The following is a 16,981-nucleotide window of genomic DNA, read 5'->3' as shown; positions in this document are numbered from 1 at the left end:
ATGGCCGGGCAATTTCTAGCGAGCGCGCCATCAGAATTAACTTAGCAGGCGCCAAAGCTGATGCGCAGGCGACGTCATTACGTTAACGTAGGGCGCAGGAGTATTTAAGTGAACCTGAGCCAGCGCGGAGTCGGAAAACTTCGGCGAACCTAAGAATGGCGGGTACGGGTTTGGTGGCCGGAGAGGTTGTGGTGGATGCGCTGCCGTATTTTGACCAAGGTTATGAAGCGCCTGGTGTGCGGGAAGCGGTAAGTTCGGGGTGTCTGTGTAACTGACTCAGCGCTCGCTGGCCCTTAGTGCTGGAAGAATCGCTTAACAATTTGCTGCCTCTACCCTGGCCTCTGTTCTCGTTCTTAGGCTGCGGCATTGGTGGAGGAGGAAACACGCAGATACCGACCTACCAAGAACTACCTGAGCTATCTGACAGCCCCGGATTATTCCGCTTTTGAAGTAAGCGTGATGTTTTGAGCCTAGCGTATGAACCAGGATCCTGTGAATCCTTATTTTGGATCGAGAGGCTTCGCCACGTAGAAGTGAATTTTAAATTCCAGCTTTAACTGTTACTTGCTTAGCTACTACTTACCCTGTTGTATAGGTATTGTCAGTCAGTTGAAAATAGCTACACAGATAAGCCTTCCCCGGGGTTCTTATTCTGAGAACCACGGAAGGACTTTCTGGGCCTCCGCGAACTGACCTAACAGTGCAAAATTTAGTGTTACGTTTTTCCGAGATAGGTTTATTGCGTAAATTCTCAAAGGGATCCTCTTCTCTCTAATTAAGGACTACTGTAAAACAAGTGATCTAGGGTTTTTTAATATATTTACAAAAGCCTAGTTACCTAAGCCTCTGAGAACCACTGGAGGGCGGCCTTTGTATCAAAAGTCTTAAAATATTTACTGGGTGGACGTGAATGACTGTAGAGATAAATCATATCTAAGTGAACCATATCAAACCATTTAGCTATTTAGCCCAGAAGTGCACCCAAAATACTATTTAGGGTCTAATTAGCTGAATGAAATGTAAAATATCAGTTCTAAGTTAATGGATTCTGTTAGGCATTTTAGTACATACATGTTCCGTTTTTTCCCCCATTACAGTTAACCATTTATTTATGAAAGAATTCTGTTATTAAAACGCAGGATTTCCTATTGAAGTAACATGAAAAAAAATATTGGTTAAGTTTTAAGTAGGAGAGAGATGTTCCTATGGCATGCTGTTTTCCCATGCTTTTTGTAAATGATGTTGCCCAAATATAGATGTTATCACATTAAGAACTAAGGACAGTAATGGGTACTTATTAGCTTGATTTCTGAAAGTTTTAGATAACTGCATTCAGTCACAAACTTTTAAATACTTGAGCCAGTTTTCTTTTTACCTCTTTTAGATACAACCTGTGTTTCCTGTCTTTATAATTAGTATACTGATTAGTTAACTCTTTCTAATAGTAGAAGCTAATAGTGTACTGGGTTCACTGTCTCAGTCCTAAAAACAGCTCTGTGAACTATATAACCGTATGTTTATTATCCCAATTTTTTAGATGGGAAAACTGCAGGTTAGGCTAACTAATTTGCCCAAGACCTTAAGCACTCCTCAAACTGCGTTTGAACTGCTCTTTCATTAATTCATTTAACAACTATTTCCGAAAATCAATTCTATTGGAGTTACTGGGGAACAGGAGTTTAAATTCTAGAGTGTGGAGACAGATAAATCAGAAAATATCAGATTATTGATAAAGCTATACAGAGAACTAAAGTAATGATGTGATATAGAGTGACTGGGTGACTGCTTTAGATAGGATGGCTGAGGAAGGCCTGTCTAAGCTGAGAATGAGAATGCTCTATGAGCAGGGATCTTTTTTGTCTTCTTCAGCACTGTATTTTCATCACCTAAAACAGTGTTTGGCACACTATAGGAACCCAGATATTTATCACTGAATGTATAAAGAGTGCCTAAGGCAGTTTAATGAATGCTTAATGTGTGCAATTCATGCCTGGAGTTCTTCTTACGACTTAGCCCTGTGAGAATTGGCTCATTCTTTGAAGAGAGTTGAGTTAAAATTCCAGATCTGTCACTTACTAGCCATGTGGTGTTACGTGGCTGAAGATTGGCTTGTACTATATTTTTGTAGTTCTGTCTTACCTAATTGTTAGTTTTTACTCTGTCACTGTGCATAGCCTTCTAGCTAGAATGCCTTAGTTTCTGCAGGAAACTAAGTAACCACATTTTCTTAGAGTTGTGTGAAACTCAGCAATAATCCAAAAAACAGTCTTTCTCCAATGAAGACATGCTTAATGCACAATTTTTAAGCAAGGAATGTGACCTCTGGAAGGTCTTTTTTGCCTACTCTTTAGTCTAAATGGAATAAGATGTTGACCAAAACACTGGACTTAAAGAGGTAGAGCTATACCACCTTTTTTAAAAAATAGTAAAATTGTTAGAGCAGACAGCAGAACCAGGTCCTTTTGTCCCTTCCCCTGTTACTCCTTTGCAAAGAGTAAAGTGAAAAGAGCAGCCAAGATCAAAAAGAAAGTATAGGTTTAGGCTCATAGCGCTAAAGCAAATTATTTTATGTCCCACGTCCTCTTCTCTCTTCCCATGCCCCCAGTGAATACTTAGATCCATAGTTCTCAACACTGGCTTGACTTTACAATCAACTGGTGAGTTGAAAGCAAAAGTTATAATCACGTCCTGTAGCGGGGGAGAGGAGGGATAATGTGAATTGTATTGGAATTGTTTTTGAAACTCCCATTTGATTCTAAATGTGTGCTGGACTGAGAACCACTGATTTAGGATTAATCCTTTTCTCTGAGGGCCCCTTTACATACGAAGTGTGTGTGTGCCTGTGCACTTCTCCAGATTCTAGAGAGCACTGACTGCAGAGAAGACCTGGGGGGAAGGGAAATGATCCGTTAATAATGGATAGTAATACAGTTTGTTGATATGATTTTGGAAATAATTCTTTCTTCAATTTACACATCAGACCGACATAATGAGAAATGAATTTGAAAGATTGGCTGCTCGACAACCAATTGAATTGCTCAGTATGAAACGGTAAGTCCTATTTCTGGGTTCATCTGGCCTCAAATCATTGTTTAATTTTAATTTATTAGTAAAACTGTTGTAGCCATGTTAAATGTGGAAGAGAAAAAAATCTTGTCTGTTTTTATGCATTTATGTTTTTTCATGTAATAGTTATAATAGTAGTTCATATAATCTTGTGTTAATGTTCAAAAATATTCTTTGCACCATTATTTAAAAATGCAAACTATTTTAAAATCCAGTAACAGGGGAATGGTAAATTGTAACTAAGTTCATGTTTAAGAATTCCTGAGGAGGGGCTTCCCTGGTGGCGCAGTGGTTGGGAGTCTGCCTGCCGATGCAGGAGACACGGGTTCGTGCCCCGATCCGGGAGGATCCCACGTGCCGCGGAGCGGCTGGGCCCGTGAGCCATGGCTGCTGGGCCTGCGTGTCCGGAGCCTGTGCTCCGCAAAGGGAGAGGCCGCAGCGGTGAGAGGCCCGCGTACTGCAAAAAGATAAAATTAAAAAAAAAAAAAAAAGTTCTAGAGGGAGAGAATAGAGTAGAGAAAGGCAATTTAAAAAAAAAAAAGAAAAAAGAATTCCCGAGGAAAGGTTCCTGGTTAGACATGTAGTGCTTCGCTCTTACACAGGCAACATTAGTAAACTTAGAGTACCTGCATAGTTTGACTCTGGTTCTACTGTCTCCCTTCCCATACCACTTTACTACAAAACTGTTTCAGGAAAAAAACCAAAACACCCTTTTGTTACTTTCACTAAATTGGAGGATTGGGTTGCTTAACATCTGAGGTCCCCTTCAGCTCTAAGAAAACTATGAAATTATGAGAACCAGTAACTAATCTGGCAGAGCAGAGAGGGCCACATGAACAATAGGGTTATCCTCTCAGCATATGTACAGATTAAAAGAGGGATTTTAGTCTATAGAACCGAAGGACCAGATTTTTTCTTTTCTTGTGCTCCATTTCCTATCTGGCTTGAACGATAAAGGCAGGAAAACTCCTAGGACTCCTCAGTTCTGTTTCCAGGTGCTTCTGCTCTAAAGATTTTCATGATAGTAACTCCTCATAACAGTATATTTTGAACCCATAAGTAGGTCATGATCCTTTAAGCAGTAGATTGTGAAGTAAGTTTAGTAAGACACCACAGCACTTTTTTAAGGAAGTAGGATAGAAAATACCAGAATGCATTGCATGTAAAGGTAAGTTTTGTTTTGTGAAACTTCTGTTCAGCTGTGTGTATTTGTGGACTGGATCACAGTGTAAAATATTTCTTACTGTGGGTTATGATTAGAAGTTCCCAAAATGCTGCATTCATGATGCATGTGTAAGCTTGTTTTTTTTTAAACAAAATGGTTTATCACTTCTTAATCCCAGTTGCATATCCCTCAATTTTTCATAGGAATGATTTGGAGTTTTTACAATACCTAGTAAAAATAACAAAATGGAAATTAGAAGTTAGTTTGTAGTAACTCAGTAATGAGCTGAGATTTATGAAGAGTGTATGTTGCTGGCTGTGTTGGCAGTGTTGAAGGACTGGGTATTATGAAGACAGAGAAAAGGCTGAATTCAAAATGTAAAAATTATTATACCCCTTTGCCATTTTTTCTCTACAGGGGTGTAGGTGCGTGGGTGGGATGGTGGATGGATGTAGGTGCATATTTTTTTCTATCCTTTTTTGCCTTAATGTATTATAAACATCTTAATGTTTTAACTATTCTTTAATAACATTTAATAGCTAATATAACAGTACGTTATATGAATGCACAGTGTAGCTTATTGAATTGTTCATTAAAGTGAACAATTTTTTGTTACTGTGTATAATGGTGCTAAATCTTATTTGTAAATTGATTGTTTCTTAGGATAAATAGATTTCTTATTATTGCAAGGTCTGCATCTTATCTTCAGTCTTCTGCAGTTTTTACAGTGTGCATAGACCCATGAGGCATTCTGTTGGGAGGAGAAAGAAAGGTTTGGAGGAATATGTGGTTTTATTTCATTGTTGTTTAATTTCAGATATGAACTTCCAGCCCCTTCCTCGGGTCAGAAAAATGACATTACTGCGTGGCAAGAATGCGTAAACAATTCTATGGCCCAGTTAGAGCATCAAGCGGTTCGAATTGAGAATCTGGAACTAATGTCACAGCATGGATGCAATGCCTGGAAAGTGTATAATGAGTAAGAAGCCTTTTTTGTTTCCTTTAAACCCATGCCACCTTTAGTCTTGTTGTTTTTTTTTTTTTAACATCTTTATTGGAGTATAATTGCTTTACAATGATGTGTTAGTTTCTGCTTTATAACAAAGTGAATCAGTTATACATATACATATGTTCCCATATCTCTTCCCTCTTGTGTCTCCCTCCCTCCCACCCTCCCTATCCCACCCCTCTAGGCGGTCACAAAGCACCGAGCTGATCTCCCTGTGCTGTGCAGCTGCTTCCCATTAGCTATCTATTTTATGTTTGGTAGTGTATATATGTCCATGCCACTCTCTCACTTTATCACAGCTTACCCTTCCCCCTCCCCATATCTTCAAGTCCATTCTCTAGTAGGTCTGTGTCTTTGTTCCCGTCTTACCCCTAGGTCCTTCATGACCTTTTTTTTTTTTCTTAGATTCCATATATATGTGTTAACATACGGTATTTGTTTTTCTCTTTCTGACTTACTTCACTCTGTATGACAGACTCTGCGTCCATCCACCTCACTACAAATAACTCAGTTTCGTTTCTTTTTATGGCTGAGTAATATTCCATTGTATATATGTGCCACATCATCTTTATCCATTCATCTGTTGATGGACACTTAGGTTGTTTCCGATTCCTGGCTATTGTAAATAGAGCTGCAGTGAACATTTTGGTACATGACTCTTTTTGAATTATGGTTTTCTCAGGGTATATGCCCAGTAGTGGGTCACATGTGCTGCTTAAAATTCAGGGCAAAGCATCTTGGGTGTTTTTAAACTAGGTTGATCCTCGGGACCCACAGTCTCATCATATCTTGCACAGAGGACGGCAGAGGGTACAGGCGGTGGCTTGGCCGGTTGGCGATCTCCCAACAGCCGGATCTCCAGCAGTGTGAAGCTTTTGTTTGGGTTTTCCCCCTCCTTTTAGTTTTGCTTAATTTTTTAATTTTTTGTCTTCCTTTCCCCCCCTTTTTTTTAAAAATTTAAACAATTAAGACTTCAGAAGTACAGGAAGCTATGCTGTGGACAGGCACCAATTTCTTTAAAGAAACTCAATATGGACAAAGCATATGTATAAATTTCATTTTTATAAGGGGTTAGGGAGCTATTTTGTTTTTGTCCTTTATTTTTCCTGTCTTCTTTCTTTTACCCATCTCTTAGTTCTGCTTATAACACCTCACTTCCCTAGAGAAGGCCTGCCCCTCCATGGAGAATTTGGGGATTTCTTCTGGAATGGGGGGCATGAAGCCAGAAGGAGGCCTCTGTGCTGCCTCCCCACCAGGTGCAGGAACTGCTGGACTCCCTGGTGGCCTGCTCCTGGCTGGCCCTTGGGCCTTGGAGATGATAGCGGCCAAGAACCACCTGAAAGGGGAGGACCAGGGCTTGGCCAGGAGAACTCGAGAAAGAAGATCTGTATTTTGGGTTTGTCCTCTTTAAGCAGTTGGAAGCCCAGGGCCACACCAGGACTTAAGAGGGAATCCATTCCTTCTACTGCCCTTTAAAACCAGGAGTTCTGAGCGGGGGAGGGACAGAGGGTGATCATCTCATACTGCCTGGCGTTTGAACGGCCAGCCCACCCCAGCTCTACAAGCCTACCTTTCTGTTAGTGATCTTCCTCCCAGAGTATGATTCCCAGAAAAAACTGTGTGCCAAACCTCTGCCTGGGACACAGCTGGGTCTTCGGCGGGCATCTGTCACTCCTGTGAGCTCAGCACCCATCACCTCCTGCCTCCTGCATCGTCGTCTTCCCAGATGTACCCGCCAGATGTCCAGGTCGTCAGACACCGCCTGAGTCCCCAAGACCCAGTTGTGACCATTGCCATAGGAACAGGGTGTCCTGAACCGGCTGCCACTGTCATCTCCTCACAGTGAGGGGTGTGCCCTGTGTGCCGGCCCCATGGTGTCACATATAGTGACAGTGTTCACCGTCATCTCCCTCACTGCAGGGACTTACTGTTAGGGGCTACCCTCAGTGTAAATGTGTCTGATGGGAAAGGATGGACCTGGCTGACGGGGTGGACCATGGCCATTAGATGCCTGTGGGCTTGTTGGCTGTGACCCTGTGATCCCACCTCCATTGTCTGTAGCCTTTCTTCCGCTCTCCAACGACTCTTGCAACCTCCCTACTCCTGGGCTTCTGAAGTGGGGTGTCCGCTCCCCTTGCCAGGAGAAGGAGAGCTGTCCCTGTTGCTCCTCACCTGGCTTCTAACCCCATTACAGCAAAGCAAGGAAGGGAAAAGGAATTCTTCTTTTGTGTTTAGTTGTTTTTGTTTGTTTTCTCTAAACCAGCATAGGATGGATAGGGGACATGTTGGAGGGCATTTAAGTTGGTATGTGACCAAGGAGGGCTTCCCCCCAGAGCCACAGACAGCCCTTCGGCCCTGGGAGTTTAGGAGAGACCAGCACAGCATCAGCCCAGACTTGCAAACTCAGCAGTGTGTTTGCTCACATTCTTTCCACCTTTTCTCAAGTCCTCTTCCTCCTCCTGGGCAGATGGCTAGCTGTGCTTAGCAGGATCCAGCAGGGCAGCAGGAGGTGACCAGGCCCCTCCCTCCCCTCCCTCAGCTGAAATTCTTTGTCATCATCTGTCTCTTGTCTCTTCCCTCTGACTTCTCAGACAACCTAGAGTCTACTCTGAGCTGCAGCTGGGAGAACACATCCCCTAACTGCAGTGCGCACCCCTTCTCTGCCCCACCTCCCCGCCTTCCCTCAGGGCAGCTGTCTTGTCTGTCCATGAACACGTGGGAAAAACAGTCCCCGGACTTGGCACCCTCACCTTTCCCTGGCCACAGCCCACACTCTGAAGTCCTAGTGACGGTTCAAGCCTAACAGGTTATTTACCTTTTGCTTATTCTTCCCTTCTGCCCTCCCCAGGTCTCTTAGCTCTGACTAAGGTCTTGGAACTGTAGGTCACAGGTAGCTATACCTTTCGGGTGAGGTGGGCAGCCTCCACGTACCCTTGTCTTGCAGGACTCCTAGCCCGTCCTTGCTTGGTGGCAGGACCTCCTTCCCTAGCTCCTGAGGCCCAGCTTGTTAGCCTCAAGTGCCTGTCTCTCTTCTCCCTCCCCTGTTCTCCACTTCATCCACCTCGGACACCCAGCAGCCAGGTGGAAGTCAGCCCGAAGTCAAGGCTGGCTCTGCCCAGTCGGCGGACTAGCTTCAGTTAGGCCCAGGTAGCCATCCTCTCCCTTAGCCACTCTTCACCTCTTCCCACTGGAGTCAGCCTTGTCGTCTCTTCCTGCCTTTTACCTGGGTCTCGGGCCTGGCAGCCGCCCTGGGGAGCATCATCTCAGCGCCACCAATTTGTTAGTCCTGTCCAAGTTCTAGGAGTTTCCAGCCGTTAAAATAGCAGTCAGTTATTCTTGTCTCCTGGGATCTGTGAAAAGGATAGCCTTTGGAGGGAGGATCTGGGCCTCAGCCCTACAGATCTGAGCTCCATTCCCCCTCAGTGAGAGGAATCAGCAAGACAGATCATAGTGCCATATTCCATTGCCCTCCCTGCCCAACTGCCTGGCTCAGTTGGCAGTACAAGGCTTCTTTCTCCCTCTCGGTGTTCATCTGCCACTTAAACTCTCACCCCCCGCCCACAGATAGCCTCGTGGGAGGATGAATGCCCCGGTCTTTGCCCCATCCTTTCCTAAGAGCTGCAGCCAGGCACGTGACCCCCAGCCACCACAGGGTGCTCACTAGCAGCTTCTGCTGAGGCCAGGGCTGTGCTGCAGACAGGTTCACTCTCGGCCACCTCCTCCCCAGCAGGTCCCGCCTCTTACCTCCAGCCGGGAGGATGCAGTCTTTTCCTTGGAGACCAGCTCCATCTGACCCCCTCCTGGGCACCGGGACTAGGGTTGCAGGCCTTAGCACCCTCTCATCCCAGAGGCACTGGGACAAGAGAATGGAATTCTCTCCTCTCACCCACATGTGGTTCGTGCCCCCATGGCTGCCTTTCTGAGGGAGTGTATTAAATGTTTACTTAAGAAATACCGTGTTTACAGCTGGAGGAGAAACGTGCCCCATGCTGGGTGGAGATTTGACTCTCTGCATGGCGCCTGGCTCCTTATGGCACTGCCACTGGTGACCCCAGAGCGAATGAAGGCAGGGGACCAGGGCCCAGGCCCTGCACCCCCTCTGCCCCCGACCCTGCAGTGCTAAGACCACTCACCAGTCTTGTTTTTTTAATGTGGGAAGTAGAGTAGAAGTGGGATAAAAATAGTATAGCTGGACTTTCACTTGGGGTCATGTCCTAGAACTACAACCCATATGAAAGGCTTTGAGACCCATCTCAAAGTTTAAGGGAATATAAACCTAACACATTTGTTGTGTAATATTGCAATAATGAGTTCTGAGGTCTGATTTACAAATCACAGCTTGGTAGAGTGTAATCCTTAATGTGGGGGGGTTGCTTATACAGTTAGCTCTCATTATTGCATGTTGTGCTTTATAAAGTGGCCTTGGATACTGAATTAACAAATACTGAACCATTTCTCCTGGGAGAAATATGTACATATGTATATATACACATCTCAGATAGATTATAATCTTAAATCCTTTAAAACAGCTCATCCTGGCAGATTCTGTATTTTCTTTATTTTATAAAAGAAAAGATAAAGTTCAGAAGTGTTAAGTAACTTGCCAGAGTTGGAAAGCAAACTCTATCCTTTGGTCATCCCTGCATGAGACCTGAAACAAGAAGGTGGCGTATCTCCTTGTTCCAATGCAGCTGGAAATGTGCATGCCCAGCAACTAAAATTTTTTGCTGCTCTGAGCATGTCCATGAATGATCACAAAACACTGCAGGTATTGATTTTGGGGTTACACATAAATTTGAGTGAGTAGGCAAATTCACATATACAGAATCTGCAAATGATGAGAATTGACTGTAAGTAGAGAATTAACACCAGAAACAAAAGTGCCACTAGCTCCTGTTTCTGTTCCATATAACTAGCTTTAGCTTTAGGTTTTGTTATCTATTTAGGGTTCAGTTTCCAACTTGTAAAACTCAGTGGTTAGATGATCTCCATGGCTCCTTTGAGCCCTAAAATCCCGAGTCTCTTTTAAGGAGAAAAGGCCATTGAACTACACAACTGTGCATAAAACTATTTGTTAGATTCCTGAAACAGTAAAGCAAAAATCACAAAATAATAAATACCTTTTCTCAAGTTTTCAGAATCATGTTTAAATGTCTATTGGCCACATAAGGATCTTTGGGCAAAATCCAGAATTTAAGAAACTGCAGAACAAACAATTCAGTTTCTACTGTGAATATGTTGCAAGGAGAATAAAGGGAAAATGGGGTTGGGATGATTAAGAAATTTGAGAACAAATCAGTCCCCAAAATGTGTATTTCACAAAGTGGAAAAATGTGATCTTTGTCCTCAGGAAGCTTTATCTAGTTGAGGAGGCAAGATATTCTAGGCCAGATAACTAGTAGTTCATTTTTGGCAGTATGGGGGCAAGTGCTGCATTGTGTGTTGTGGTCCATAAACTAGAGATCCAAAGAAAGGGACGTTAAGGATTAGGACCATTATAAAAGAGTGAGATTAGGGAATGGGGGTGGGGGTTATTAAAGTATAGTTGATTTTTGTGTTAGTTTGAGGTATACAGCATAGTGATTTAGTATTTTTGCAGATTATACTGTAGGTTATTACAAGATAACGAGTATAATTCCCTGTGCTATACAGTATATCTTTGTTGCTTATCTATTTTATATATAGTAGTTTGTATCTGTTAATCCCATACATGTAATTCGTCCCTACTCCCCTTCTCTCTCACCTTTGCTAACCACAAGTTTGTTTTCTATATCTGTGAGTCTGTTTTGTTTTGCATGAATTTTCATTTGTATTATTTTTTAGATTCCGCATATAAGTGACATCGTACAATATTTGTCTCTGTCCAATTTGTTTATGTCACTAAGCATAATGTTCTCTAGGGCCATCCACATTGCTGCATATGGCAGTATTTCTTTTTTATGACTGAGTAATATTCCATTGTGTATGTGTATATATGCACCATATCTTAATACAGTCATCTGTTGATGGACATTCGGGTTGCTTCCATGTCTTGGCTATTGTAAATAGTGCTGCTGTGAACATTGGGGTGCGTATATCTTTTCGAATTAGAGTTTTCATTTTTTCCGGATATATACCCAGGAGTGGAATTGCTGTATCATGTGGTAGTTCTATTTTTAGTTTTTTTTTTTTTAGGACCCTCCATACTATTTTCCATAGTAGCTGCACCAATTTACATTCCCACCAACAGTGTACAGGGGTTCCAGAAAAGGGTGAGATTTGGATGTTTAGAGGAGAGCGAGAACATTCCAGGAATGGAGGAGAACATAGGTGAGGGGATGGGGGGTGGGGAGGAGGCATTAAATTGAAGAGAGCATTGCTTTCATCTTGCCTAGAAACCTTTAATAACTTTCCCTTACCTACAAGGTAAGGTCCAGGCTATTTAACATGATATTCAAAGCAAAAGGCTATACCTCAGTTGTAGACTTTCACTCCAGCCAAACTAGTCCTCTCCTTGGTGATTATCATAAACTCTGCCTCCGAACCTTTACTCAGGCCTTATCTCCACCTGGAATACCTTTAACTATTCTACCCAAATTCGACTTATTGAAGGCCCAACTTTAATCTGTTTCCTTTTCTTCCCTGATTAAAATTCTGCCTCTGGTACTCTCTCTCTCTTCTGAGTAACTATACAAATTATTATGCACATCACTTGTTGTACACGTAATTACATAACACTTTATAGTGTTGGTCATTCTCCTGCACATATTTTGTCTCCTCCAAACCCAATGGATGCTTCTCCAGAGGAGCTGTACTATATTTTCTTTCTCTGTGATAGGATTTGAGGGTGTCAAATATGCTAGGCAGAAAGCTTTTAGCTCTAAGTAGGTCTTGGTGCCAAACTGCTTTAAAAAAAATAGTATTTCATTAATAAGGAGAGAATTCTGTACTTGAAACTGAAGGGAAACCTTCAAGGTCAGCCCCTAATTTTACAAATAAACAGACTTAGCCCAAGTGATGTCAGGTGACTTGTCAAAGGAAACATAGCTATTTAGGGCAGAGCTGGGACTAGAAGCCAAGTCTTCTGACTCCCATGATGCAGTGTGATCAGTTTCAGCATTCAGAGTACTTGAGGAGAGACCTGTGTACTTAAGAGGGAGGCTGGAAGAAGGGAGAAGACCACAAACTGGGCTTTTAGGAAGAGGTGGTTCAAAAGAAAGCTCCCTATTAATGGTTGGAGGTCAGGAATAGAGTACTAAGCTTTATTGTCCTCAGCATGGAATGAGTGTCAAAGTCAGGGAAATTGGGATGAGCTAAAGGAAAGCTGGAGAGGCACCACTTTTTGAAGACCAAATCTCTAGAGAATTGGAGTTAGTTATAGGAAATCAGTCAGTGGAGATAGGAGAATAACTCAGAAGGGCAGCAGGAAATTTGAGTCACAAAAGCCGGGAAACAATACTGGATCTAGAGCAAGAGCATAGTAGGGCCAATGTGGTTGAAATGGACTCTACTGCCTTAAGAGGAAATTGAGATGGTATGTAAATTATATCTCAGTAAAGCTGTTATTTAGGAAAAGATAGATTTTGAACTTTACCCTTGAATCACTTCTCTAATAATAATAATCACGTGGAACTCTGTATGGCTCAACTTCTCCCCTCTGCTCATTAGAGCTGATTTGTACTGGAATCTGAATCTGTAGCCTTCCACAACAGTTTTTTTCTTCTCTCTAGCTAGCAGTAGACGGGAGAGTGACAAGATAAATGTAGGTAAAGGAATAAAGAGACAAAAGGGAGTGTAAATGAGTGCACTCATCAGATACTTCCCATCTTGTCTATGAAAAGACAATAACAGTTTAAGAAGTGATATAAGTACACAAAATCAGAATATCAGTAAATGGTTTGGGCTCAAGAGTTTAAAAGACCTGAAGTAGAATTCACCTCTGACACTTAACCATGTTACCTTGACCAAGTTACTTTATCTTTCTTAGTGTCCTAACTTGTGAAATAGGGATAATCATACCTACCTCAAAGAATTCTTATGAGAATTAAATTAGTTTTATAGAGTGTCTAACATGGTGTTTGGCACAGAGAGCTCAATTAATATTAACTATTTTTAGCAGAAAAACTTGACCTTGTATCAACTAGATAGTACATTTTAGTTGGTACTATGTGATTTTAATGTACATTAATCTGATTTTCTTTTTCTTTTTTAGAAATCTAGTTCATATGATTGAACATGCACAGAAAGAGCTCCAGAAGTTAAGGTAAATTGTTTTTCTTCTTATTTTATAATAAAGTTGAGGTGAATCTTAATAAATAGAATGAGAAGAAAAAGGAACCATTGGACTATAGTCATATGAGAGTAAATAATTGATGATCCACTGTGTCCAGTGTCTAGTGTTGGGTTTGCCCTACCTGAGTGGAGGAGAAATAGACCTGAGGTCTGAAAACATCTCTACCAGGTCATTTGCAGTTTGCAAGTCTGCAGACATTGAAAAGGTACTTTTAGAAGGGGAAAATTTGTAGAATAACATGTATAATCTGATTTATGTTAAAAACACAAGCAAACAAAACACCCTAATCTATACATGCACATACATATACAGGAAAGAATCTGGAAAGACACTCACCAAAAACTGAACAGAAGTTATCAGGGAGAAGGAGAAGCACATGGGAGGAGGGACTTTGGATTTTTATTCTGTCTGTGTGCATACTTGTGTGTGTGTATTTAATTCTTCACCATGAGCATGTTTTATGAAATTTGTAATTGAAAAATAATGAGAAGAAAGTTAAAAAAAAAAGTAAGTTATTTCCTGGAATTAGTCTGTGACTATATATGTGTATATATATATACACATACATATATCTGTTCTTCTCAAAGGATTAAAGATGTATTAGTTATAGATTTTTCTGCTGATTTTAGTCTTATTTTAGAACGTAGGTGGGTTGTATAAATAATTTTTTTTACAGGAAACATATTCAAGACTTAAACTGGCAGCGAAAGAACATGCAACTCACAGCTGGATCTAAATTAAGAGAAATGGAGTCAACGTGAGTATCTACAATCCCATCACCTTTTAAATTGCTTAGCACATTTTAAGATCAAGATTCAACAATATAATTCAAACAGTATTCAAATGGGGTGCCACAGGTGTCACAGAAATGCTGTTTTCTGAATCCCACTCTTCACTGCCTCTTCCTCTTTCTGAAGTATGGGCTCGGAAGGAAATGAGAGTTAGAAACAAAAACTGAACCACTGCTAATTTATTCTGATCTTAGAGCACCCTGTTTTCTGCCCAGTACTTCTGCTCTGAATAGGATTTTACCTATATTCTCCTTTTAAAAGGAAAAAAGTCTATTTTTTTAACTCTTGCAGGAGGGAGATTCCATACTTTCTTGATAATTTTATGTGTCTCAGGGGTTTTTTCCCTTTGTTTATATATATATATATATACACATATATATATATATATATATATATTTTTTTTTTTTTTTTCCCCCTGTATGCTGGCCTCTCACTGTTGTGGCCTCTCCCGTTGCGGAGCACAGACTCCGGACGCGCAGGCTCACCGGCCATGGCTCACAGGCCCAGCCGCTCCGCGGCATGTGGGATCTTCCCGGACCGGGGCACGAACCCGTGTCCCCTGCATTGGCAGGCGGACTCTCAACCACTGCGCCACCAGGGAAGCCCCATATATATATTTTTTAATGTTGTTCTTCATGTATTCAAATAAGTTTGTACAAATCTCTGAATATAGTCATGATTTTTTTTATCATTTCTTTTCGTTTTTGATTTGCTCTTTCCCTAACCTCCCTGCCTCCATCACCCACATCATTGTCCTTGTTCCACCTTCCTCTCATCCTCTAAGTACCCCATGTTATCAGTCTATTATGCATCTTTCCACACTGTTCTTCAAACTAATATAATCTTCTACATGTACATGTGTGTTTCTTTTCATTTGTCCTAGAGATTTTTTTCTGGGGGAAGGGGAAGATTCCTTGAATCTATGGAATTTTATCTTAGCAGTTGTAGGAATTTCTTCATCATTTTTCTTTATTGCCTCTGCCCTATTTTCTCTCCTTTTTTGTTAATCCAATTAAATACCAACTTCACTCTTTCATATCTCTTCAGCTCTTTCTAATTTGTTCTTTTCTAAATTAGACTTTATTTTGAGATAATTGTAGGTTCACATGCAATTTTAAGAAGTAATACAGAGGTCCTTATACACCCTTTACTCACTTTCCCGCCTAATTACACCTCAGTTTTTGAAAATGTAAAGCTAAAAGTGAAGGTTAGTGTTATGACCCTGGCTGAAAATATATATACTATAAAAATCTTATAAGGGAAAGTTCACATTAAGTAATTTCCCCCCCTTTTTTCTTTTCTAGTTGGGTATCCCTGGTCAGTAAGAATTATGAGATTGAAAGGACTATTGTACAATTAGAAAATGAACTCTTTCAAATGAAGCAGCAACATGGAGAGGCAAACAAAGAAAACATACGGCAAGACTTCTGAAAAAGACTAATCTGGTGGGTAGAAAGGAAGGCATGTTGGGCTTTCACAGAAGATCAAACATCTGAACTGTGAAAAACAACAGCATCTTACGGAAATCATCAGTGGTTAAATGTTTAGAAAGCGTAGAATGTGGACTGTTATATTCTGTTTGTACATTTCAGCAAAATAAAAAATTTCAACATGGTGGCTTGTTTTGTCTTATGTTTTTGCCATTTAAAAAAACTTTAGACTTTCAAAATAAGTATGACTTTATAATAATGTTCGTAGAATTAATTTTGAGTCACCAGGATCATATTTTGTACCCAAGAGATCTTTATTGAAAGTTTTCAACATGTACAAGAAGTTGGAAACTTTTGATTTATAAGTATTTCAAATAAAGAGGTAGTTGGACTTACTTGGTGGTCCAATAGTTAAGACTCCGTGCTTCTGATGCAGGGAACACGGGTTCAATCCCTGGTTGGGGAAGTTTGCATGCTGCTCAGTGCGGCCAAAATAAAATGAAAGAGGTAGTTCTAAACGACTTCTTAATTACCAAACAAGACTAAAGAAATACAATGACTCCATATATGTCATCTGTGATGATGATCATCGTCATAAGTAACACATAAAGCTTAGTATGTGCTGAGCACTGTTCCAAGCACTTTAGGTAGATGAACTAAACTTACATGAATAGAAAAATAATTGGATCCTCACAAAAACCTATGGAATTACGTACTGTTGTTCCCATACACAAACTGTAACGGGTGCTGATTAATTTGCCGAAGTTTTATTAGCTAGAAAGCATCATCCAAATTTTGAACCCAGTAGTCTAGCACCATGGTTATGCTCTTACCCTTCTACTCGTAAAGAATGAAAAAGTAAAAAGATTCCTACCCAATTCAGAAAAAAATATTTGCAATATATCAAATAAGTCATAGTCTTACTGTACAGAGAGACCTTTTACAAATCACTGAGAGGTGAACTCTCACCAGAAAAAAATTAAAAGATGTTTAACATTAAGAATACAAATTAAACCTAGAACTTTTTAAACCTATTATGTTGGTAATGGTCAGTGCCTTTTTTTTTTTGAGGTATAATTGACAATATTATGGGTCAGTGGTTTTGAAGGTACATGTATAGGAAAAACAGGTTACAGAATAATTTGTATAATGTAACCTCATTTACGGTTTTTTTTAAAATCATCTTAAAATTTCTGTGTATTGCACTCATACCTCCTCTATACAGTAAGTATGGAGTTTCATATGTGA

General features: G+C 40.8%; 1 protein-coding gene across 1 annotated transcript; it reads left to right on the top strand.

Annotated features, from left to right (window-relative positions):
* On the top strand, positions 1 to 15,917 carry BCAS2 (BCAS2 pre-mRNA processing factor). The gene is made up of 7 exons (XM_060027598.1): positions 1 to 248; positions 358 to 450; positions 2,981 to 3,051; positions 5,049 to 5,210; positions 13,432 to 13,482; positions 14,189 to 14,269; positions 15,608 to 15,917. The coding sequence occupies exons 1-7, from the start codon at positions 156 to 158 to the stop codon at positions 15,732 to 15,734; spliced, it is 678 nt and encodes a 225-aa protein (XP_059883581.1). The 5' UTR covers positions 1 to 155; the 3' UTR covers positions 15,735 to 15,917.
* The last annotated feature ends 1,064 nt before the right edge of the window (positions 15,918 to 16,981 follow it).

This window comes from Delphinus delphis, chromosome 1 (assembly GCF_949987515.2).
Source record: "Delphinus delphis chromosome 1, mDelDel1.2, whole genome shotgun sequence".
NCBI lineage: Eukaryota > Metazoa > Chordata > Mammalia > Artiodactyla > Delphinidae > Delphinus > Delphinus delphis.
Note: the sequence above shows the minus strand (reverse complement) of the source record. Positions and strands in the feature narration are given on the sequence as shown.